We start from the raw sequence: 26077 nt of genomic DNA on the forward strand, positions 1-26077 counted from the left end.
TCTCATCGAACTATGAATTAGAAGACTTTTTTCTTCAAATAGACTATTAACACACAAAAAAAAAAAAAAACATATTTTGTATATTTTAGAAGTAAACATTTAGCCAATTTCTGTGGTTTAAAATACACTTCCAATATAATGTGTAATTTTTTTAAAAAATGTAGATGAAGAAAGTTCCCACAAATAATTTGCCTCTCAATGGGCCTCTACTTTGTATAGGCCCAATCCAAAACTACATCCAACCAAACCAAGATTTTGTTGGGTTATTGCGCTTCTCCCATCAGTTTTTGCTCGTTCCCGTTAAAATAGTCGAGCGTGAGTTAACTCGTGCATGTGCATTTTCAATGTGTGAATTAACTCACGTAGATGTATTTTTCAGCGTGAGTTAACTAAAGTTGGACGGGAATGAACAAAAACAAATGAGAGAAGATTAATTCTCATTTTCTTGACCATAAAAATCAGACCATGATTCTATAGCATACCATTTTAACAATGAAATATACAATATAAGGAACCCACAGAAAGAAAGAAAAAAAAAAAAAAAAAAAAAAAAAAGGCAAAATGATATCTGAAAGCTCTGCAAATGCATATTTTAGATTGTTGAAATTGTAATGAATATTAGAATCTACTAAAAAATTTGCATTGCAGTTTTAAAACAAGTCTAGATACAAGTGTCTATCTTAAATAAAATACTACAACACAAGACGACACTTTTTGTGCAGCTTCATTTACCCGTAGCAACAAATACTGAAGTAAACTTTTATATTAGGTTTTCGACATTTTCTGCGGTTTTGTTATTTGAACCTTTCGACTGCGGTTTTGTCTGGATTCAAGCGATTTAAAACAGTTGAACCATAATCTAGAGGTCTTGCTGGTTCGAAGTTCGGTTTGGTTTTTAGAACATTGTTGCTGACTATAACCTTCATCCATAATAACTCTTGAAATGTCAATTTCTTGAAGAAATTTTATAAGTTCTTCGAGAACAACATCAGGATCCTCACTTCTCAACAGATGCTCTGCCACTACTGCAGGGGTGACATCTACTTTTTCCAATAGCTCTTCAATTTGCTCAAAGAGTGACTGATGATGTTCTTCAATCTCCAAATAATTTGAAGCTAAGATTCTGAATGCCTTGGCCTTAAGAAAGGATAAATGAATATGCATGTCCATACGACCAGGGCGCAACAATGCTGGGTCTACTTTGTCCTTATGGTTCGTGGTAAATACAATAATTCGTTCCTCGCCACAACTTGACCACAAACCATCCATATAGTTAAGTAGTCCCGATAGAGTAAATCATTTAGGCTTGCTCTTTGTCTTAACCACCTATTCAATAATTTTTAGAAACCAATGTAAATTACTCAATTACTTGCATAATTTTAACAGTTATACAACAAGTGAATATACGTTTTAGTCAAAGAAATTTAGAGTATTGATAGAGTTTCGATAATTTAGTCCTTTAAATATATTTTTTAAGAGGGAGATACTCAATTTAGTTCTTGATGAGTTATGCGTTAATCAATTTAGTTTTTAATAGGTTGTGTTGATCAATTTAACCTTTAAAGTTGATAATAAAAGAGGCACCAAAGATGAGGTTGCAATTTCAAAAACATTTGGTATCAAAGTGATTGTTTATTTAGTAGGTGAAGGTTATTTTATTTGATGAAGTCAATTGAATAATTGTGTGCAGACACATTCGTAGAAGCTTCCCATTCATTTGGTAGTTTCGGAGCAAGAGATGATGACTTGATTCCCTTTTTTTGGTAAGAGATGGATGAAGACCGATTAGTTGTCCAAATTAAGCAAATTATTTTGTTGGTATGAACGTGCGTTGGCATGAGTCAAACATGGTTTGACCATCTTGTAAAGTTGTTTGGTTGATGCTTTGAAGTGGATCAATTTTCATATATAGAAATGGGTTTACATTAAGCAACCAATTCTAGCTTCTATGGTGATGACAAATTGATTCTACAAATTGTATGTCAACTCAGAGTGTATCTTTTTAGCAAGGTTGAAAATGAGTCGAACCGAGTCAAACTTAGGTTCAATTCAGCTCGACTCGTTAAGAATTGGATCGGCTCGAAACTCAACTTGAGTTTACCATAAACTTTTTTTTTTGCTCGAATTCAACTCGATTCAAGCTCGTGAACAACTTGATTCGGCTTGATAGCTCGAATCAAATAAACCAAAAGGCAAAAAAAACTACCTGTTTGATTCCCTTCTTAAAAACAGTTTTTTAGTTTTTTAAAATTAAAAATTTAAAAACTTGTTTAGCAATCCAATTTTACAAGAGTGTTTTTGGAAACTGTTATTTAGCTGGCAAACAATAAGTGGGATAAAGTATAAGTTTGCTATGTTGTGATGTTATTTCTTTGCATACCAACTTATTTAATATCACGAGGACTGATTCATTCCTTTTAAATTATATTAAATAAGTTTGAAATAACTTCTATTATTTTTGATTAAATTTTTAAAAAAATCATTTTAAAAAATATAAAAAAAAATCTATTTTTTTTAAATCTAAAACAAACGGCCCTCAATTCCGTTGTAAAATACCAGACAATGAAATAAAACTTCTATTCCATTTTGTTGCTCAATCCATTTAGTTTCATTCCTTCTCTTAAATAAAAGAAATAATGCCAATAAAAATAAAATAAAAGTACAATACAATGATAAATAATAAAATAAAGAAACCAAAATATATGAAATGAAAAAAAAAATAAAGAAACCAAAATATATGAAATGAAAAATAAAATAAAAAACTCAAGAGTCTTCAGTCCGTCAGTTTTTTTATTTTTTTGAAGAAAAAGAGTCTTCATTCTAGAAACTAACCAAATATAGAGATTAGAGAGAGCAATAAGTTTTAAAAATAAAAATTAAAAAATGAAAATGAAACTAGAAACTGTGACCCTTCTACGAGTTTAATTTCTTCTCTGAATTTTTTAAATTCTTTCACAATTTGAACATAGCTCTTCTTTTACATCGTTTGTTTTCTATTGCATACTACATATTTTTTAATTCCTCCTCAGCGTCCCAAAATCACTGTGTTGCTGCCAGAAAGTGATGTATCAAGCTATATGTTTCTTTTATTGTGTTTGATTTCTTTGCTACAAATTTGCTATTCTCTATGTTATTTCCTCTTATGTGATTCTAACTAGCTTGATGTCCTTTTTACTTTCATTATTTTAGCCTACGAATCACAAGGACAAAGTAGACTCGGCATTGTTGCGCCCTGGTCGTATGAACATGCATATTCACTTGTCCTTTCTTAAGGCCAAAGCATTCAGAATCTTAGCATCAAATTATTTGGACATTGAAGAACATCATCGGCCACTGTTTGAACAAATTGAAAAGCTATTGGAAAAAATAGAGGTCACCCCTGCTGTAGTGGCAGAGCATCTGTTGAGAAGTGAGGATCCTGATGTTGCTCTTGGAGCACTTATTAAATTTCTTCAAAGAAATTGACATTTGTTGAGAAGTAAGGATCCTATAGCTTCTTAATTGTTCATGAAAGACTATAGTCAGCAAGTTTAGAAGTGCATTTTGTCATTTGCATTTGCTACTAGTAAAAGAAGTAAAATGAAAACTGTTTTTATGTTATTGTGGTATTTATTTAAGATAGACACTTGTATCTGGACTGTTGTAAAAATTAATTGCTAAGTGATTGGTAGTAGATTCTAACATTCATGACAATTTCAACAATCTAAAATATGGCATTGGTAGAGCTTTGACCTTTTGAGATATCATATTGCCTATATATTTTTATTTTTTGCATGAGTTTCTTATATTTTATTTTTTTATTTCATTGTTAAAAAAACATGTTATAGGTCCCTTCGGGGACATCCGATAAAATTGGAGCGATACACATAAAAAAGCATGATATAGATTCTTAGTTTGGTTGAACGAGTGTGTATTGGATTAGACGGATTAGACCTATGCAAAAGTAAAAGAGGTCTATTCATTTAGTAAAGGGTAGTTATATATACAGGTACACATTCAAACAATTTTTATCTCTATCTCTCTTTAACTATCACATCACCAATGAATAAAGATATTTGTACAAGGAAAAAGATAGATAGTGCGAATGTGGAGCGACGAAAATCGACGAACTCTAATCATCGTTGGATTGTATTTTGCTGCTGGCCATTTTCTACTTTTATTTATTTAAAAAATATTAAAGCATTGCTTAGCTTTCATCGTGCCTATGTCGTGAGTTAATGCTTTCGCACCATACAGCAAGTCTCTTTGTACAACGATTTGGTGATAACTTGTGTGACAATCTTTTTTTTTTTTTTTCCTTTCTCTCTTCCTATTGATCAAGAACAATAGAGAAAGTTATATATATATATATATATATATAAGTGGTTACAATCTCAACTAAAACCTCTCAAAGAAAAAATAAATGTGGTTACAATCTCAGCCCTTAATCTCCTTGCACCTTGCTTCAGCTAACCACCTATGGTTTGTTTAGAAAAATCCTAGAAAAAAGTAGGTTGTTCCCTTGATTTTCTTGGATCCCAAGATTCTTTTTTTGTTCACAAACGGAAAACCCTCTTTTCAAGATTCTAAACAAATCTATAATCCCTCTCTTCAAGAACACGTTGAATATAAAACCCTAACAGAAACCCTATCTCTCTCACTCATTCTTCATCGCTCATCACATCAAAGTTCACACAATTCTCTACCTCTCTCACTCTTCATAGCTCTTAACATCAAAGTTCACACACCACCATGAGATCCCCTATGTTTGGTGGTTTTTCTTCTTCTTTTACAAACACTGGTTCATCATCATCATCATGGTTCCAGGCATATGCTTCCTTCTCCACTTTTATGATGATATTAAGAACTGTATTCAACGATCTCATACCCTTAAAACTTCAAAACTTCATTGCCTCAAAGTTACGAGCTTTCTTCTCAAATTACCAACCTAAAAATCAAGTCTCACTTCAAATCGACCCGCTTTGGGATGGAAGTCCCAAAATCCCTTCTATGCAGCCACAGAGTATCTCCCTACTAGAATATCCAAAACTTACACATCCCTCAAAGTTGGAAAAATATCCGATCATAACAATGCACTCGTAGCTTTTGATGGAAAGTAAACTGTGGTGGATGAATTTGAAGGCATCAAGATTAAATGGATGCTTACTCAAAAAACCAACAGTGGTCTTTCTAAAAATCCCAATATGCAAGCTGATGAGATCCTATATCAGTTAAATATTAAGCCTAAGCCAAAACAAACGGGGGAGAATGGGTTTGTGTTAAGTTTTGATGAGAAGCATAGAGATAAAGTAATGGAGAAGTATATTCCACATGTTTTAAGCCCTTATGAAGCTATGCAAGCAGATAATAGAACTCTCAAGATCCATTCATTGCAAGGTGCTTGGCTACAAAGTAGTTTTAATCATCCAGCTTCATTTGATTCAATTGCTTTGGATCCTGATTTAAAGAAAGCTATAATTGATGATTTAGATAGATTCTTGAGGAGGAAAAAGATGTATAAAAAAGTTGGTAAGCCTTGGAAACGTGGGTACCTATTGCATGGACCTCCAGGAACAGGAAAATCTACCCTAGTTGCTGCTATGGCAAAATATATCTGAAATTTGATGTGTATGATTTGGATTCAAGCGGTGTGTATAGTAACTCAGATCTCATGAGAGTCACGAGGAACACATCTAACAAATCCATCATTGTTATTGAAGACATTGACTGTAACAAGGAGGTGCTTAACCAATCAAGATCAGAAATGTTTTCAGTTTGTTTTCTTACTCCCTCACCATCTCATATTAACTATTCTTCTAAAATACATTTCTCCATCTTCTTGTTTTGTTAGCTTTAGTTGGGTTAAGTCTAAATTCAGCAGTAATAAAAATATTTAGACTAATTTAAACTGTATTTTTGCACTTGACAAGGTTAATTTCATGCCGCCAACACCTTAGGATCTTGGATATGATGAGACTCAGGATCTTGGATATGCAGCGACTCAGGGTCTTGGATATGCTGGCATTGCTGCTCCTAAAAAGTTTCTTCATAACTATATGGATGGTTTGTGGTCAAGGAACGAATTATTGTATTTACTAGGAACCATAAGGACAAAGTAGACCCAGCATTGTTGCGCCCTGGTCGAATGGACATGCATATTCACCTGTCCTTCCTTAAGGCCAAAGCATTCAGAATCTTAGCTTCAAATTATTTGGACATTGAAGAACATCATCAGCCACTCTTCGAGCAAATTGAAGAGCTATTGGAAAAAGTAGATGTCACCCCTGCAGTAGTGGCAGAGCAGCTGTTGAGAAGTGAGGATGCTGATGTTGCTCTCAAAGCACTTCTCAAATTTCTTCAAGAAATTGACATTTCAGGAGAGAAAAACTGACTTTAGAAATGCATTATGTCATTTGCACTTGCTACTATTCTATCTAATATTCATGACTTTCAACTATCTAAAATAATACATTGGCAGGACTTTGAGATACCACTTTGCCTTTATATTTTTTGCGTGGGTTTCTTATATTTATATTTTCATTCACGCTAAGTTTTAGTTTCGATTCACACCTGCCAATTTCTCTATATTGGATGCTATATGATACTCGTACTCGTGAATCCCCTTTAGGACATTTTGTCGGAGTTCTTTGATATAGAATGCACATCTATTATGAAGCATATCTTTGGATGATACTTAACAAACAATAGTTTCCTAAATGTACTATCCACATAAAAGAAAGCAAGAAATAGCTTAAAGTTAAGATAATGGCTTAGTTTAGTTTGAATCACAAAAATGATTCTATTATGAAGCATATCATTCAATGATGCTTATATTTGACATTATCTGCCCTTATATTTTCTTTTTGGAAAATTTTCTTTCTCTCTTTTATAATGGAATTTGGGAATTTCATTTGACATTATGTGACTTTCATAAGACACTAGTTTTGGACAGACATGTTTAAAAAATAATTGGCATAAACTAAAGGCTAAACTGCAGTTTTAACCCCCTAACTTTCAGAATGGTGCGATTTTGGCCCCCTAGTAAAAAAAATTAAATTTTAAACCCTTATGTTTTAGCCCCTTTGCAAAACAGACCTTTTGGTCAATTTTGACCAGGTCAACGCGGATGTGTCATGCCACATGTGTATTTCCCCATTTATTTTAAATCAAAAAGCCAATTGTGTAATTCTTTAAAAAAATAAAAAAAAAATATAATGGGTTTGGCACGTGAGAGCTTCCAACGTTAAAAAACTCCAACTCTTCAACCCTTCTTCTTCATCTCTTCTTCTTGTTTTTATTCCACCATAACCCAACCTTCATCTGTTCTTCTCCATAAACCGAACCTTCATCTGTTCTTATTCAACCATCTTATTCGACAATTCTTCTCCTTTCTTTCACATCGATTCTTCCTCTACCTCCTTTCTTAGTTCCACATCAATTTGTTTTGTGTGTTTGCAGATCTGAAAACAGAAAATGTCTGGTAACAATTCATCTTCAACTGTTTTTGGGTCATCAAGTATGGCCAAATCGAGGTTGGTTTGTTATTGTGGTGTTGAATCACCTCTGGTCACAGCTTGGACAGATGAAAATCCAGGAAGGAGGTTCCATGGTTGTGGAAAGTATTTCCAGAGAAGAAAATGCAGTTTTTTCAGGTGGTTTGATCCAGAAGTGCCCGAGAGGCAGAAGAAATTAATTAGAGGACTTTTGAAGAAGAATGATGCAATGAAGAAGAAGGAGAAAAAGTTGGAGTTTACAATTGTAGTTTTAGGGATGTTGTTGTTTTTAAGTTTGTTTGTGATTTTCATTAAGCTTGGTATGATGTAATGTATCAGTTATGTAATGTTGCTATGCTATGCTATGATGGACATGTAATTTCTGCTATTGGCAAAGAATTAATGAAAGCTATTAGCAAAGAATTTCTGCTATCAGTTCTGTAATGTTGCCTGAGGAAGGAGACTACAATTGTAATGAAAGCTATTTCTCAGGAAGGAGACTTTGTGAAAGTTCCCTGAGTTTGGGGTGATTTGTTCTAAAATCAAAGTGACAAAAGTAACATCTTTGAAAGAATAAATTGTATATATGTTATAAATAACAAGAGTCCAATATAAAATGAAATCATGCTTTCATTTTAAATTCAAATAACAATGCTATGGCACATCAAATGAAAGCATGATTAGAATCCAAATAATAATGCTCCCTGAGTTTGTGAACAGATCGCACATTATTGACATTGTTCTCCTTTTAAATTCTTTTAACAATGGCACATCAACCATTGATCAGAGAATAGAAATGCATCCTAGCTTTGGCACATGACATTTAAAGAGTACTTGACATTGGAGTTAACATAGTATTACTTCACATTCACCAAATACAAAATACATGAAGAGTACTTGACATTATAGTACTTAACCAAAACATCATAACCAGTACTTTAGAATACTTAACCTTACATAACCAAAATTAACCAAAATATCAGATAGAGTACTTGACATTAAATAACCTAAATTAATCAAAATATAACATCAGTCTCATTGTCAGTAATTGTCATTCCTAACTTAAGTTTTGTTCACAGATTGTTGAGTCCCCACAGCTGCCATCTCATCACTTTTCCTTTTAGCTCCAACAAACCTTGATCTTCTAGGCACAAACAAGGATGAATCACCAACAATAACATGCTTGCCAGATGTGTTACTAGTTGCAGCAGTTACATGAGCATTTGAGTGTTGTGCATTTGAGTGTTGTACATTTGAAGCATGGTTGTTCACAGGAGCAGCAGATACAGAACCAGCATGGTTGTTTGTACCAGCAGTAGCAGCTGCATGTACATTTGAGTCTTGTGAATTTGAAGCATGGTTGTTCACATGAGCAGCAGTTACAGAACCAGCATGGTTGTTTGTACCATGTGCATTTGAAGCCTCAGGGTGTTGAAGTTCAGTATTATCCTACAATATCACAAAGTGTGTTAAATATGAGATCCTGTGTTATCTATCAGAAAGTGTTATAACAGCAGAAACTGTGTTATTACCTTGTTCCCTCCAGGTCTAATTGACCTATCAGCAGCTGTTTTACCCTTACAAGTCCTCATGTTATGTCCAAGTTCTTTACATCTTGTGCACCTCACAGTCTCCTGATTTCTCTTTCCCTTCTTGCTAGTTGTTGGCTTAGGCTCATCATTATCCTTCCTTCTAAGCTTCTTTGGCCTCCCAGGTGCCCTTCTGACTGGAGGTGGTAGTATTGGTGGAAGGTTCACTTCTGGCCATAGCTTTGGTCCATTTGAAGGCATGATAAAATTATCATATGTATCCAAGAAAGTTTGCTTCCTGTCATATGTAACCAGATTATACTTAATTAACCACTTAAATTAAGATTACATAAAGCAGAAAGCATATAAATTAAGATCACAACTCACCTGTACCAATGTGCCACATATTCATCTGGGTTTTGGCTATTGTAGTAGATTGCTGCAACAGCATGTGGGCAAGGAATACCACTTAATTCCCACCTTCTACATGAACAGGTCCTCTCTTTGACATTAATCACATACATATCACTTCCATCAGAAACACTAAAGTGAGCATATTCTCTATCACCATGCCAAGTTGGTGACCAATTATTTGCATCCTTCTTAGCCTTATCTAATATCTTTTTTATCATTGGACAAATATCACCAGAATATCTCAACATGTAATCCCTTAATCTAACTATCCTATTAGTTATATAGAACTTTAGTCCCTCAATAAGTGAAATAATTGGTTGCTCTCTTAACTCAATGATTGAAGAGTTAAATGCCTCACACATGTTATTGACTTGTAAGTCACAACATGTGTGAGTATGGTATCCTGCCCTACTCCACATACCTGGTGGATATTGCCTCATCTCATCCCAAGCTGCCTGACTAAGACTTTTAAGTTTGTCCATAGCCCTGTTAAAATCAGGCATAGTATTTGCCCTAGCTGCAGCCCACAAAGCTTCTTTTAAGTGCTCACCCGGATTTCTTTTCCTAAAATTCCCATACAAATGTCTCACACACAATCTGTGCTCAACATTATCACCAATAGAAGCTATTGTATTCACCAGACCCTTCATCATTACAAACAATACAAAATTAATCTACATAATATTAAGTTAAGAGCATAAAAATAAGTAAAAAGTTGCAAAATTACCTTCTGCTGGTCTGATATGAAAGACCATCTTTTGCATTGAATGCCATTCAAATCTGAAAGCAGTAGTTCAATAAACCAGTCCCAACTCTCTTTGGTTTCAGCTTCCACAATAGCAAATGCTATGGGGATCATTTGATTGTTACCATCTTTCCCAATTGCTGATAGTAACTGTCCACCATACCTCCCTTTCAGAAAACAACCATCCAGCCCTATCAAAGGTCTGCAGTTTTGGACAAATGCCCTCTTGCAAGCAGCAAAACAAACATATATTCTCTGAAATGCAAAACCAGCAGCTATCTCTTTACATTTAATCTTCACAGTACTCCCAGGATTACTTCTTAACAGCTCTTGTGCATAGTTTCTAAGATGTGCATATTGCTCTTCACTAGCCCCATGTATCATCTCTAAAGCCTGCAACTTTGCCCTATACATCTGAAACCTAGTAAGAATTACAGACCAGTTACGCTTACACAAATCTTGCAGTGCCTTAATGGTCATATCAGGTGTGTGTCTCAAGGTTGGTACCAGCTTCTTAGCCAGCAACTTTGTTCTTAACAATCTTACTCTACCAGTATTATTGCATGTATGTGCTGAATTATAACTAGACAACACATAAAAAGTTTGAGGTGGAACCCTACTAAATCTCATGTGATATGGACATCCATCACTACACTTCACAATAATTCTCTTTTTCTCACTTTTCTTCAAGTGAACATTCTTCTTCTTCTGTAGAGCATATTCTTTCACAGCATTTTTTACCAACAAAGCAGTTGCAAAAATCTGTCCCTCTTCAAATATCACAGTCTCATCATTTTCAGGAAACTTAAACCTATTGTATTTCTTCTTTTTCCTTTGAATACCATCATCCTCACTTGATTCACAACTTTCTAGAAAATCAGAGTCTCCATTCTCATCTTCAAAATCTACCTCAGTTGTCGCCTCACTGTTCCTTGATGCTTCAACACCAATAATTGCCTGACAAGAGTTGGATGACTGAGCAACAGGAGTTGGGTTCACAGTTTGTTTAGGCAGCACAGAAGTCCAGTCCCATTCTTCATCAAAATCACTGTCATCAATTGACACCCCATCAACACTTCCAATTTCAGCTTCAGACTCATGCTCATCACCCTCATCATCTCCATCACCAACATACTCAGGATCAGATTCTTCTTCCTCTGCAAGGTCAGCTGGTTCTTTCCCTTTATCTAACACAATAACTTCCTCATCACTCACATACCTGCTATCAAGTCCTTCCAAATCCTTATCAGCTTCAACATAAAAATTAGCAACTCCATGATTTATATGATCATTTATGAATCTAATGACATCCCTATCAGTTTTCAAAGGCCTAAGACCATCACTCAACTCCCAACCTGGACTGACATAAAACAACTTATACTCACCTTCCACACCAATCTCTCTCACCAGGTTGTTCAAATCTTTGAGGTTTGTCTCATCTATGTCTAACTCACCACCAAATTCATATACTTCACCCTTCTTATAAGCTATAAGAGGGTCAGAAATGAAATACCCTTTGTGGTGAAACCTTATCGTCAATGAATGGTCCTCAACAGCCCTACAAAGATTGAATAAAAATCACTTAATATTTAATTCATATTGTATTACAACTGTATGAATACTGTATTTTTATACCGTATTTATACTATATGAATACTGTATTTTCATACGATATTTATACTCATACTCCTTTCATAGCAATGTAAACCAAAAAAGCAGTATAAAATTAACATTTTCTAGCTTTCAACTGTGCATAATTAAATACAGTATTCAATACTTCCAACAACCCTTTTTTTATTCAGAAATAATGTAACATGAGCTTTGCTTTATAGTTAAACAATATATGAAACCAAAAAAACGCTTACTTTGAAGCATCCATGTCGGGAATCTGTCCAGAGAACACGTTTCCATGAGATAATGGAACTTCCATATTCGAATCTTTCTTCTTCACTGAACCTTCAGTCGCCATCGAATCGTCCTTCTTCACCCTAGAACCCGTACTCGCCGTCGCCGTCGCCTTTCCATCTTCTTTCCACTTCATTTTCGCAACAAACGGAGATGAACAATCACCTGGAATTCGATTTGTGATGGATATTTGATTTCTGTAACGATTTTGGAAGGAGATTATTGAAGAACAATGGATTTGGAAACTTAAGGGTTTGTGGTTTAACCCTAGAACTAGAATCTGAAAATGCAGCTCTCACGTGCCAAACCCTTTTATATTTTCTTTTTTCTTTTTTATTTTTTTAAAGAATTACACAATTGGCTTTTTGATTTAAAATAAATGGGGAAATACACATGTGGCATGACACATCCGCGTTGACCTGGTCAAAATTGACCAAAAGGTCTGTTTTGCAAAGGGGCTAAAACATAAGGGTTTAAAATTTAATTTTTTTTACTAGGGGGCCAAAATCGCACCATTCTGAAAGTTAGGGGGGTAAAACTGCAGTTTAGCCTAAACTAAAAAAAATTCAAGTCTCTCTCTTATTTTCTATCGAAGCGACCGATCATGTGTGTGCTCTCAATTCTTTTTGTTTGTACGAGAGAACCTAACAGAGATATCAAATCGGACAAAGACCAACACAATATCATAACCGTTGTTCATGACTTCTCTGTTCATGTTTCTAGCGAGTTCTTGGCTTCTCCGAATGCTACTACCACACCATCATTTCAATCAGTATATGTGTGTGTGTGTGTTTATTCATGTATCATTGTATATGTTTAAGTTGATAGCTTTTCCTCAGAATTCTCTCCAAAAAAAAAAAGGCTTTTCCTCGTAATGTTATAAGATTTCGATCGTTATGTATAAGGAAACCAGTTTAGGGGCAATGCTATTTTTTTCTCCGTAAAGACATGTTGTTTACTTGATGGATGTTAATTTATGTGGAATGTATTTGCATTAATTTGAATATGAGCATAATGTTGGTTCATTCCTTGTCTATCAAAATTTCACATGAAAGACACATTATTAGTAAATATAGTCCTACAAAGAAATAATTTGTGTAATTACTTTTGGTGCATATGAAAAAAGAGTGTAGCTTTGTTGCACGCTGTTTCTCTTTTTTAAAATAAAAATTGTAATATTCAAATATGGGTCGGACCGATCCATCAAGCTGCATAACACTAAATATTTAAATTGATTTTGGCGGTCTATTTAGCAAACATGTCGATCCGATTTAACTTATTTATACGTGCTGACCCACCAAGTTGATACGGGGAAACCCATTTGACAAGTGTACTTTGCAGTACCTAAACCAAAAACACATGTTCACTTCTATGGTACACTCACAATTTTGAGTGTACCGGTACTCTTGTTTCATAAAATATATAAATTAAAGATCACTTTAATGAAATAAAAAGGTATTTGTCAATATTTATATTTTAGAAAACATCATTTCATAAGAAAAACCATCATTTCATTGTTTATAAGGATCATATTACAAAATTTACATTTTATCATAAAAAATAATCAATATTCATTGTTATGAGTAGTAAAAATTATTAAAAATTAAATTTTATTTCATCGAAGCTTTTGGTATATAAAATTTAATTATCTTAGTTGTCAATGATAAAAAATAATTATTTTTCTTCAAAAAATAACTCATTCATTATTAATTTTATGACTTGGTGTAACGATACACCCAAATTTATTGGGTGTACCATAGAATTTTCCCTTATATATAATCATTAGGTGTTATATATAATCTTTAGGTGTGTCCAAAACTCACATGCATGCGGGTGTTTTCTGTTGTATTACTTGGATATCTTATTCATATTATTATAACGTTTGCTAATTCTGAATTGCAGAGAGATTCACGGCATTGTTAAGACTTGGTCATCTTTGTCAATGGTGCCTCACTGTCTCTTACCAATTTATCATAAAATTAACTATTTTAGGACAATAATGGTTTTATATTATATAACCTTTTTTCTATAACCTCTCTCTCTTTCCTTTTCCCTGCTACCTATTCTCTTTCAAGAGGTAAATATTATTTTTCATGTGCATTTCTCCTATTCTCGTTCCTTTGATTTTGAAATTATCATTTTCATGTGCAATGTATAATTCTACCAACATCTCTTTTATGTATCAAATTGATTCATCTTAATTGTTTGATTGTTTTTCTATTTATCTGCCTTCTTTGTCGACACAATTTAATGTAACAAAATAAATGTATTGTCAAATTCATTGTTTGAAATTGTGTTTGTGATCGCGATCGCGGTTGTGATTACGTTGCCAAATTTGATTTTATGGTAAAATGTGGCGGCCGATGCAGCTGCGATTGCGATTGCAGCGACTTCTAGAACCTTATATTTGGCCGCAATTGTGATTGTGGATCTCAATTTAAATTTAAATATTTATATACTTGTTGTGTGTCTAATGAACTAAAAGAAATGTATGGCAAATTCATTGTTATTAATTGCGTTTGTGATCACAGTTGCGGTTATGCTACAAACTTTGATTTTGTGGTGAAAAAATGGTGAATGTGGCCGAGGCAGACGCAATTACAATTGCAATGTCATTTTAGAGATCTCTAAAACCTTTATATTGCGGCTGCAATTGCGGTTGCAGGACTCGATTTAAATTTAAATAAATAAACATGTTGTATGTCTAATGAAATATTGGTTTGTGGTTGAATTGCAGGCAGGGCAATTGGGAGTGCTTTCAATTTTCTGCCCTGCATGATATGAGTGCTTGATTCTTCTATCGTTGGCTTCAACTCCTCTACATAATAAGCAGAAGAAATCAAACATAACGACATCATGTCAGAACCTTTGGCTTCTGGGAATGGTAAACTTCTTTATGCATTTTCACAATTGAATGAGGTGATAAATATTAATTTAATAATCTATCTATAGTGTGTTATGGTAGTGGCTTCTAATTGGAACAATATATATGATGTTGTAGGTTCTTTTAAGAAGAAAGCAATGAATGCCTCAAACATTCTCAGGAATTCTTTGGCAAAAAAGGGTAGGCGAAGTAGTAAGGTCATGTCTGTTGAAATTGAGGATGTTCATGATGCCGAGGAGTTGAAAGCTGTTGAAGAGTTCCGTCAAGCTCTTATATCGGAAGACCTCCTCCCTGAGAAACATGATGACTATCATATGATGCTTAGGTTACTCTCTCTTGTGTTTTTAGTCTATCATACTATTTTCAATGAAGCCTTTGCTTTAGAGCCTTATCCGAATATTCATGTATTTTTCATTTTATATAGATTCCTTAAGGCCAGGAAATTTGAAATTGATAAATCAAAGCTGATGTGGTCTGACATGCTGAAATGGAGGAAGGAATTCGGTGCTGACACTATTGCGGAGGTACTTGATTGTAACAACAAAGTCATTGTGAAGCTTGAGGGAATTTGAACCTTTAATTTATGTTGTGTATTCTTTTGTGTCCTTTATTATACTAGGAATTTGAATTCAAGGAAATTGATGAAGTATTGAAATATTATCCACAAGGACATCATGGTGTAGATAAAGAAGGACGGCCTGTGTATATAGAAAGATTAGGACAAGTCGATGCGACCAAGATGATGCAAGTCACAACCATGGATCGCTATATCAAATACCATGTAAAGGAGTTTGAGAGGACATTCGATGTAAAGTTTGCGGCTTGTTCCATTGCTGCCAAGAAGCACATCGATCAAAGTACGACTATCCTGGATGTGGAGGGAGTGGTATGCATAAAAATAGTTAACAGTTAGTTAATTATATTTAACATGAAATTTTTTATGCAACTTGAGATAAATATTGTTTCAATGTCACAGGGGCTTAAAAGCTTCAGCAAACATGCTAGGGAACTTGTTACTCGCATTCAGAAGGTTGATGGTGACAACTATCCAGAGGTATTATTATTTATCTACTTTTGGTTAGAATTATGGGGGAAAAGTTTTGTTGTGAATAAACATCGTGGATTACTGAGTAATACTATGAAATTGGTTGCTTCACTGCAGACCTTGAATCGCATGTTCATCATCAATGCAGGTTCTGGATTTAGAATACTGTGGAACACTGTAAAATCCTTCCTTGATCCCAAGACCACAGCAAAAATCAATGTGAGCCTATAGACCTTATCCTAATTCTGCTTGTTGTGTTTGGAAAATTGTGTCATTGAAACTTATATTAATTTATATATGATCAGGTTCTTGGCAACAAGTATGATAGTAAGTTGCTTGAAATAATTGACGAAAGGTGAGTTCATAAATGCATTGAATATCTCAGTATCTGGTTTCTTCATTTGACAAATAATCTGAAATTGATTCTTTATTTTTACGCTCCTCGTATTTCTTTGTCCATCTTTAAGACTTAATTTCCATTGTGTTTTCTTTGTCAGTGAATTGCCTGAGTTTTTAGGAGGTAAATGTAAATGCGCTGATGAAGGAGGATGTATGCGTTCGGATAAGGGCCCATGGAAAGATCCTGAAATTCTGAGGGTTGGACCTGCCACTGTTCTCTTTTACCTCTATTCTCTTCTTGCATCTCTATTTTTAATTTCAGCTAATAACTTTATGTCGCGTGTATGTAATTGCAGTTGGTTGAGAATGGGGCTCACAAATGTTCAAAAAAATCTGAGTCTAACGTTGACGAAGAGAAAACAGCTTCTGAGGTAAGAAAGCTCATTCTAGCAAGTGTTAGTGTTTTTTTGGCATCTGTGAACTTCTTAACTGATTGATGAGGATGTACTCTAGGACCACACAGCTTCCAAGTTGGAGGAAAATCTCACCACCTCACAAGTTTCTCCGATTTCTGAAGAGGTATGTTAATGTCCATTTTGAATCTTGTTAAGAATAGACATCTTTCATGGCATAATAGAGTATGCAACCCTCGATTGCTTGTGTGTAAGCCGTTCTTGACCCCTTATCATACTTTATATAATGTACATATAAAATTAATGTTAGTTTTTTTTAATGCCCCTTTAATATACGAAGAGACTATGTAAAAAAGTCTTTTAACCTTTTACAACTACATAAGCTAACTTACTTGGATTTTAAAATTGGAGTTAAAATATTGAGCTACTTCTTCCTCCATTATCCTCAAGCTTTTTAGTTTTCTTAATGTCCATTGTTCTAACTGTCTGAAAAATATAAGCCTCACAGGTCCCTGCTACTAAAGCTTCCAAGCACGAGGATCCAATCCCGGTAGTTGATAACAAAACTGCTCAGAAAAAAGTTGACGAGACAGACCCAATGGCAACCTCAGAAGGTACATGGTGGTGGACCAAATTATATATTTCTTTTAAGATATGACTTGATTTGTGTCAAATGCATTCTTTTTTAAAATAACCTAAGGTTTAAAAAGGAAATATATAATACTCTTAGTCGAGCTAGTTGACGACACACACATAGATCCTTGGTTTAAAACCCTGATCCTACACGTGCTTTTCTTCCACCTTGTTTGCGATTATAAAAATATTTGTCTCTATACAAAATGAAAACATTTGTGTGGACATTTTCATATCTTTGTGAATGGCTTAACATTATTAATCTGAGTTTATTTCCACTCATCTCTGTCTCCATCCTGCAGAGTTTGTGACTGTCATGAAACGCATGACTGAGTTGGAACAGAAAATGACAAACATTAATCATCAGCCTGTTGTAATGCCACCTGAGAAGGAGGAAATGCTACATAATACTATTAATCGAGCTGATTTATTGGAAAAAGAACTCTTGGCGACCAAGAAGGTATTCAATATGTTAGATCAGCATATTTGGTTCTAAAGAAAACAAATAAATAAAATGCACACAAGAACACAAATGATTGATCACATAGTTCGACTAATTGTGCCTACGTTTCCGACAGCAAAGTGGCTGATGTAGTTTTTCTATTATGCAATTCTTACGATTGCAAAGTACAATGTCGTGTTTAAATACTATGCTCCATCGACTGACTACTTATCAGCGAATACGAGTCATACTCAACACAATCATCGATCTTTAAGTTTTGCTAGTTCCATGAAAGCTAAAATGCTTATTTATCGTTCCATGGAAGTTTAACAGTCGTTATTGTTTGCTTTGTCAGGCTTTAGAGGATTCACTGGTTAAGCAAGAGGAGATTTCGGCTTATGTTGAGCAGAAAAAACAGAATAGAAGAAAGTGTGTATGTACACAACCAATGCAATATCTATACCTACTTTAACTTTACTACTTACTACCAATGCAATATATATATATAATAGTAATAATGCAATTTACTTTCTTAATGCAGTTTTGTTTCTGGTAAATTAGAATTGAGGATGCTCAACAAAGCATGATGTCAAGAGATTAGCAGGAGATTGACTTTCACATTCTGCCATTCAAGAGACTTCCCAAATGCCTTTTTACATATATGTTCCAACAACAACATGTGAACTAGTAAATTTACAAAACATGAAGAAAAGGATATGCTCAATATATGAATTATGCAAATCAGAATTTTTGTCTCTTTTAGGATAAGATCAATTGATTTCTATGTATATATTATAGGTCTATGAACATTATGCAAAGCAGTCCTATATTGTGTATGCATTGGAATCAATATCTAGTACAAAATTAGAGTGTATGTTTTTATGGCCAAGTCTATGGTGCACAAAGGGAATATGTCTTGCATTATGCATAAGGTTGTTTCTACTATTGAGTCTCATATTAAATTAAATGAAATATGATGAGATTTAATGATTCAATAGTTGAAAATAAACTTGTGCATGGTGTAATACTATTTTGCTTGTACACGTTAGACAAAATCGTTTCTATATACATGAATATTATGCTCCCGCAAAAGCGCTAGGGAGGAAGAGTTGAACTGGCCAAATGTGTGCAGACAGCAGACACAATGAGTGAACTCTTGTCTTGCCCTTTTAATGAAAATATGGTAATTTTTTACAATTAATATTCTCTTTTTTTTTTTAATTAAAATTTTATGGAGATACTAAATAGAAGAATTTATAGATGAGTGACCTAGTGGCGACACACACGGAGAGGGGTGACGTCGGTGGCATAGCTGAAAAAAAATGTTAGGGTGGGCCACTAAAATTAACCGTTAAAAAATTGTTTAAAGCCTCGCAAAATAGACCTATAATTGAATTATTTAAATTTTTCGGATGGGCCACTACACCACTTTGCGGGAATTTGAATCAACCGAAACCTAAAACCGACATTAAATTGTATAAAATCTCGCAAAATAGATTTATAATTGAATTATTTAAATTTTTGGGTGGACCACTACACTACTTTGCGGGAATTTGGATCAACCAAAACCTAAAACCGACACAAAATTGTATAAAATCTCGCAAAATAGACCTATAATCGTTGATTTTTTAAAATTTTCCAGGTGGGCCGTGGCCCACCCCAGCCCATGAAGGGCTCCGCCACTGGGTGACATTAGAAACTTGAGCTCTAATCTGATCATCTATATAAACTATTCGAGCAAATAGTCACTTTAGTCCCTGATTATGCAGCTCGCTGTCACATAAGTCCCTGACTCAGGATTAAATACAAATAAGTCCCTGACTCTGCACTTCCGTTATCACTTTAGTTCCTGACGTTAAAAAATCGGTTAAGTGATGATGTGGCGCATATGAGGTGTCACAGGTACCAAAGTGAAAGTAGAAAATGGTCACTTTGGTCCCTGAACCAAAAATCAATATGCCCAAATTGAATATCAAATCCCCAAATCCCTAAATCTTAAATCTTTAAATGTCATCTAATTATCTCTTCTGTTCAAAATCAATCTTACATTAAACACCAACCTACTGTTAGCTCCCTGACTGTGCATACTTACTATAAGTTAGGTCCCTGACAGTAAACACGAAATTTCACTAAAGTCCTTCGCTATTAGGGACCTTTTTGGCTTGAAAGCTGATCTTGAGGCAATGGTATGTTGGACTAAGGTTTTGGAGTTTTATAGCAGTGTCATAGTGTTGTGGTTCTGTTACCTTTTTCTCCCTTTAGTATATAATGGCATCAGGATTACATATATAGAGAAATGAATTATGAATGGTGTGTTTAATTATAATCCATGTAAGTATTTTAAAGTCATAGCTTGATTTTTGATGTGTCTTTCAACAACAATATCCATTTTTTGGTGGAGAGATTTGAATAACTAATGCATAAATTCACTTACTAAAATACACAGGCTTGAAGTTACCTGTTGTGATTATTATTACCATAGTTTAAGACATTGTTTTCATAGACAATGACATTCAGATTTGTACAAAAAGTCGTTGATTCAATAGTATCTAATATCATATTCATGCTATTAAGTTACATGAAAGAACTTATGCTTTAGTTGCTTAAAGAAAAAATTAAAGTGAGAAATTTGATAATAAACTTGAAAACATAAACAACTTATGTTAGATGTAGCACTAGTACCTACTAAGCAAAACAAATTTTAAGTTAGAAATTATGTTAAAAGAAATTCAACAGAAATGAATTATCATTTGAATATATGTTGAGCTATTGATTACGGTATGCTCAGACATACGGGGTAGAGATATGAATTATTATGTGAATATAACAATAATCAAGAGTAATAGATGCTAATGGATTTGCTAATTCATTGTCAGTGACTTAACTGATGGTTAGTATGCACAGTCAGGACCTAACAGTAAGTTGTGTTTAATGGAAGATTAATTTTGAACAAAAGAGAGAATTAGATGACATTTAGGATTTGAGATTTAGGGATATAGGAATTTGATATTCAATTTGGGAATATTGATTTTTGGTTCAGGGACCAAAGTGATCATTTTCGACTTTCACTTTGGTCCTTGTGACACCTCATATGCGTCACATCATCACTTAACAGATTTTTTAAACGTCAGGGACTAAAGTGATAACGAAAGTGCAGAATCAGATACTTTTTTGTATTTAATCTTGAATCAGGGATCTATCTAACAGCGAGGTGCAGAGTCAATGACCAAAGCGACTATTTGCTCTAAATATTCTCACAGTCAACCACTATGTTGTAACACCGGAGATATAATTTTTTTTATTTTTGTTCATGTAGGTTGCGAGATTGAATCTGACTTTACTATAAACATGTAGTTTATGGTGTACACATTTTTCAAAATATATATATATATATATAGTACACATTTTTTAAGAAAATTACATATACAGTAAACTTGATGTAAACTAGATTATCTGTGACATATTTTGTGATGAAAAACTGTTTACAATATCCTTTTTTAGAAAAAGTGCACCGTATTATTGGTATAAAGTCCAAGTTAATGATGGGCAACTTCTTTTTAGGGTAATGATACATAAACCACTTTAGGTGGCATATATAATTGTGACATGCGTCTATGTGGTTCCTACACACACAAGAAATTTATCTTTTGTGTCTCTCAAACACTCTCACATGGAAGTGGTACAATGTATGTATAGAGAAAAGGGTGTTCATGAAACATTATCCTCTTGTTAAATTGAAAAGTACTTTTGAAAATATAAGAATAAGAGCATGGTTAAAAAATGTGGGGCTGATTGATTATAATAATATCAAACCTCCTAAACAAGTCACAAGGCATGGCCAAAGTTTTTCATGTGAGAGAGTGTCACCTTTGTCTTGAAGGGTATATTTGTGGTCCTAGAATAGGGAACTTGGTAGACTTAATTGTTAAAGTAAAAGCTCCTTGAGAGCATTATTAAGGGAGAATAAATTAAAGACTAAGCATTCACTTGTCACAAAAAAATATAAACATGTAACTTTATAGATTCTTATTTGAAAAATGTTGCATGGATTTATATGCAAGGATCCCCGGTGATCTTTTATAGATTTAAAGTTAATTGCCACGTTCCTATACTCATATTTTATCTTAAAAAAATTGCCATAAAGAAAATAAATAGAAGAAGTGATTCCAGCTAATTTAATCACTTATTTTTTTAGAATCTCAGTTTACTATAGTCAAGGTTGTCGTTTACCTGGAGTCTAGAATCAAAGCTAAGCATATACTATAATACAATATTATTCAAAAATATTATACTCCAAAAAAAAAAATGAAAAGAAATAAAGTTGTGAATATAATGCTAAATTAACCAAGAGAAGAAGACACCTAGCTTAGTAGGTATCCATTCATACCTGTTCCTTAAGTAAAAATATTCATGAGCTACAATCAAATAAATTGAGCAGTTGAGTCTACCTTAACTTTGTAGACTGCCTCTAATAAGACACACAGAACAAGAACTGCATAACAACTGCCCCACTATTTCATAGCCTCTGTTCCAAATTATAACTTGTTTTAGTAAGAAATAAATTGTTTTAAATTGTAAGTCGTTTTACAATATCAATAAAATATTAATGTTATTTTTTCTATTATATCTTTTATTGTTTATTACTCTTTTTTCTTTAAAAAAATTAATTTATATTTCTAATATCATTTATTAAGGATAACTTTATAAAATAATTCATAATTTTTCTTTCTCATACAAAATTATTTACATTTCTTAATACAGATAACATCATAGTTGACTGGAAGCCCTCTACAATCAAAATTAACTTGTAGCTAATATAGTATCGACACTTTATATTAAAGGTGTGTTTGATGACTGACACGCGTCGGTGTCCAACAATGACAAACACCGATCTAGTATGTTTGATATTTGTGTCGGTGCTTGATAGGTTATTGCACAAATAGTATCTAAGCTCCAATTGGGTTGGCTTGGTTAACTGAAAAACAGCTAGTGAAATAGTCTTAAACATTTATCAAAAATTACACATCAATGTCCAACCAATTAATTAGGCTCAATCATTGTTTGGTCGAATGATAAAGCAAAAGTAATATAACATTTAAGAAACATCAAAAGAAAGGAATTGATTCAGACGTTTTTTTAACTAAACAAATAAAAAGATTAACTGTTGTCTTACAATGCAAGCAAGAATAGGATAAAAATGCTTTACACATTCTTTTATTTAATTAACGTGTGGTGAACTTAGTCCAGTTGTTCATTAAGGCTTTTAGCTATATAAGTATATTGCTTAATATACCAAACTAAAAGCATGTTTCACTGCATTTAGAAATTGATTTAGACCCTTAAGCTACTTCCATACAACAATATGGGTGATTTTACATGACATAGTAAAAGCTAACAACTCTTATCTTATCATTTTATATGAAATTGAAAATTAGTTATGTACCAACTCCAACTTTTTTTCCCCTCTCATAGACACTTTTTCCTTTTGGTTTTCTGTCATGCAATACTTTTTTGCTATATTGATTCTTCTCTATAAATACTATTATTTCCACCATGGTGTTCATCCAATACAGTTGAAAACACCTCTTTAACTATTCTTTCATAATAAACTTTGTTCTGTGAAGTGATCTTGAAAGAGAAATAATGGTCAATTCTATAAACTTTCTCCTGCTTTTTTCTCTACTAGTCTTTGCTCCCTGCTGTCACTGTAAAACGAAACTAGGAGACTACCTCTACCCTCAATTTTACGACGAATCATGTCCTAAAGTTGAAGAGATTGTCAAGTCCGTAGTTGCTAAGGCTGTCACTAAAGAACCCCGCATGGCTGCTTCTTTGCTGAGACTACATTTCCATGACTGTTTTGTCAAGGTCTCTGCAATTTAGTAAACAATGTTTAAAAATGCGGTCATGATCGTCATCTTTTATATATTGCAGAAAATTACGTTTCAATACTGCTGATATGGTTGCAGTTGTAGTCACGACATGGTCAGAGACATAAACAACCTTAACATTGTGACCACAATTGCAGTCACATACTATTTTTCCAACCATTACTTGTGAATGCAAATAGAAAATTTACAGTAGTGTCTAACTATATATGTGATCTATGAGTTGCATATTAGGTCTTGGTGATATGCATGGCCATATTTATAGAATTTAAATTGTTCAAATGCATGACAAAAGTTGATTTTGCAGGGTTGTGATGCATCGGTGTTGCTAGATAGCAGTGGAACAATCATCAGCGAAAAGCGGTCAAATCCAAACCGTAATTCAGCTAGAGGATTTGAAGTAATTGAAGAAATTAAATCCGCCGTAGAGAAAGAGTGTCCCCAGACAGTCTCTTGTGCTGATATTTTGACTCTTGCTGCTAGAGATTCAACTGTTCTTGTAAATATTTTCTCTTGTTTTCCACTTTATTACCCTTATCAATGACCATCAAAAGTTAAATATCAAGTCTAATATTCAATCCTTTCAGACTGGTGGACCAAGTTGGGATGTACCTTTGGGAAGAAGGGATTCTCTTGGTGCAAGCATAAGTGGCTCAAACAACAACATTCCTGCCCCAAACAATACATTCCAAACCATCTTAACAAAATTCAAGCTTAAGGGACTTAACATTGTTGATCTAGTTGCTCTATCTGGTAAACTCCTAGTACTAATCTATTTCATCTCCATTGTTTTCAGCACATACTTGGTTTATTCTATCGAGTCTCATAGGCATAATATAGTTGATGAAGCCGCGATTGTGCAGTTGTATATTATCCTCATGCATCAACAAAATTTATCTCAATTTTCCTCATTTTAGTATTGGATTCTTCCAAAGTTGCATCAGTGACATAAACAAATTCTTTTAATGTTATAGGTAGCCACACTATAGGAGATTCACGATGCACCAGCTTTAGACAAAGACTCTACAACCAAACTGGGAATGGCAAGTCAGATTTCACTCTTGACCAAAACTATGCTGCTCAATTGCGCACTCGGTGCCCAAGATCTGGTGGAGACCAAAATCTATTTGTCCTAGACTTTGTCACACCAGTAAAATTCGACAACAACTACTACAAGAATTTATTGGCCAACAAGGGTCTCCTAAGTTCTGATGAAATTCTGTTGACAAAGAATCAAGTATCTGCAGATTTAGTGAAAAAGTATGCAGAAAGCAATGATCTTTTCTTTGAGCAATTTGCCAAGTCCATGGTTAAGATGGGAAACATTACTCCCTTAACAGGATCAAGGGGTGAAATCAGAAAACGCTGCAGAAAGATTAATAACTGATGAAGTACTATCGTTGTCATGTTGCACATGTGAAATTGCATTCTACATTTGTTGATCTTTTGTTTATTTAGCCATTTTTTTTTTATGAAGCCATTGGCATAGTCGCTGTGTCCTGAGTATAAAATTTGGGCTTTTGGTAGCATTGTTGTGTGTTTGAAGAAATTCTATGTAATAAGATGTTTCAAAAATTGGTTAATAAAGTGCGAAGTTGTTGAAATTAATGGTCTTGAAGTTTTAATGAAATTTATGTCCTAAAGTGATTTTGGAAAACTAAGGATGCTTGCCGTCATCTTATATTTTGGATGCTGTATTTTCTTCTGAAAGTTATTATGAATCTTATAGACGATGTATCCAAAATCACATGATTATGGTTTGATGAGGTTGCAATAATATGATGATGATTGCTTTCTTTCCTGACCAGATCTGGGAACACATTTGTGTGTATAAAAATGTGAAACAGAGATACATCATGTAATGTGCATGGCAATGAACCTGGTTTTTATTAGTTGCATGTTAGCAAATTTGTATTTCATCAAATTTGAAAAATAAGGCCAATGAAAGTTATACTCAAAATGGTTGAGGACTTTACCAGATACCAAGTAATTAGTGCACGTACTGTGCTAGATAGAATTGGAAAAGCTCGAGTGCTTGCTCGACAAATGATTGATGTTGCACAAGTTCTCAAACAACAATGGTCACTCTAGAGTTTGTGGAAGATAACAACTAAATACATCTAGGATTGACACAATTTTTATTGGACTTGCTTGATATTGCAATTTTTTGCCCTTTCCTTAACAATACTTCAAGTTGGACAAATGATATTTCATGTTTTTAGTATATATGCAGTGCACGTACAAAGTAAAAACTAACAGCACTTTATAAAGACTGCAGTTTAAGTTCAAGTGCACAGAGCAAAGTACTTTCTGCTAGTGAAGTATTAGACTATAGTTAGTTAGAGTGTTTGAGAAGCTTGGTTAAGAG

General features: G+C 33.8%; 3 protein-coding genes and 1 pseudogene across 4 annotated transcripts; 3 read left to right on the forward strand and 1 right to left on the reverse strand.

Annotated features, from left to right (window-relative positions):
* Positions 1–714: 714 nt before the first annotated feature.
* Positions 715–1290, reverse strand: LOC120580616 (AAA-ATPase At3g50940; the record flags this gene model as incomplete). Its single annotated transcript, XM_039834628.1, has 1 exon — positions 715–1290. A coding segment is annotated over one exon (525 nt), but the record flags the coding sequence as incomplete, so codon positions are not given.
* A 3434-nt stretch (positions 1291–4724) lies between these two features.
* Positions 4725–6459, forward strand: LOC11405661 (AAA-ATPase At2g18193-like; annotated as a pseudogene).
* A 7509-nt stretch (positions 6460–13968) lies between these two features.
* Positions 13969–19022, forward strand: LOC11405662 (phosphatidylinositol/phosphatidylcholine transfer protein SFH12). Of its 2 annotated transcripts, none has more exons than XM_003612029.4 (15): positions 13969–14142; positions 14803–14949; positions 15067–15274; positions 15374–15473; positions 15569–15835; positions 15926–16003; positions 16112–16213; positions 16300–16349; positions 16492–16591; positions 16690–16764; positions 16847–16912; positions 17255–17360; positions 17682–17839; positions 18177–18254; positions 18363–19022. In XM_003612029.4, the coding sequence occupies exons 2-15, from the start codon at positions 14922–14924 to the stop codon at positions 18375–18377; spliced, it is 1431 nt and encodes a 476-aa protein (XP_003612077.1). In that variant the 5' UTR covers positions 13969–14142; positions 14803–14921; the 3' UTR covers positions 18378–19022. The 2 variants fall into 2 exon arrangements, with proteins under 2 accessions (XP_003612077.1, XP_024640050.1); XM_024784282.2 differs by lacking the exon at positions 13969–14142 and adding an exon at positions 14177–14217.
* Positions 19023–23163: 4141 nt separating this feature from the next.
* On the forward strand, positions 23164–25317 carry LOC11412353 (peroxidase 72). Its single transcript, XM_003612030.4, has 4 exons — positions 23164–23689; positions 24017–24208; positions 24297–24462; positions 24684–25317. Exons 1-4 carry the CDS (start codon positions 23465–23467, stop codon positions 25094–25096), a joined length of 996 nt encoding a protein of 331 aa, XP_003612078.1. The 5' UTR covers positions 23164–23464; the 3' UTR covers positions 25097–25317.
* The last annotated feature ends 760 nt before the right edge of the window (positions 25318–26077 follow it).

This window comes from Medicago truncatula, chromosome 5 (assembly GCF_003473485.1).
Source record: "Medicago truncatula cultivar Jemalong A17 chromosome 5, MtrunA17r5.0-ANR, whole genome shotgun sequence".
Lineage (NCBI taxonomy): Eukaryota > Viridiplantae > Streptophyta > Magnoliopsida > Fabales > Fabaceae > Medicago > Medicago truncatula.

Coding starts and splice junctions, on each gene's coding strand:
- LOC11405662 (XM_003612029.4), top strand. CDS start 14,922: ATGTCAGAACCTTTGGCTTCTGGGAATG. Junction 14,950..15,066: donor ACCTTTGGCTTCTGGGAATG/GTAAACTTCTTT, acceptor ATGATGTTGTAG/GTTCTTTTAAGAAGAAAGCA. Junction 16,592..16,689: donor AAGATCCTGAAATTCTGAGG/GTTGGACCTGCC, acceptor ATGTAATTGCAG/TTGGTTGAGAATGGGGCTCA.
- LOC11412353 (XM_003612030.4), top strand. CDS start 23,465: ATGGTCAATTCTATAAACTTTCTCCTGCTTTTTTCTCTACTAGTCTTT. Junction 24,209..24,296: donor CTAGAGATTCAACTGTTCTT/GTAAATATTTTC, acceptor CAATCCTTTCAG/ACTGGTGGACCAAGTTGGGA. Junction 24,463..24,683: donor TGATCTAGTTGCTCTATCTG/GTAAACTCCTAG, acceptor TTAATGTTATAG/GTAGCCACACTATAGGAGAT.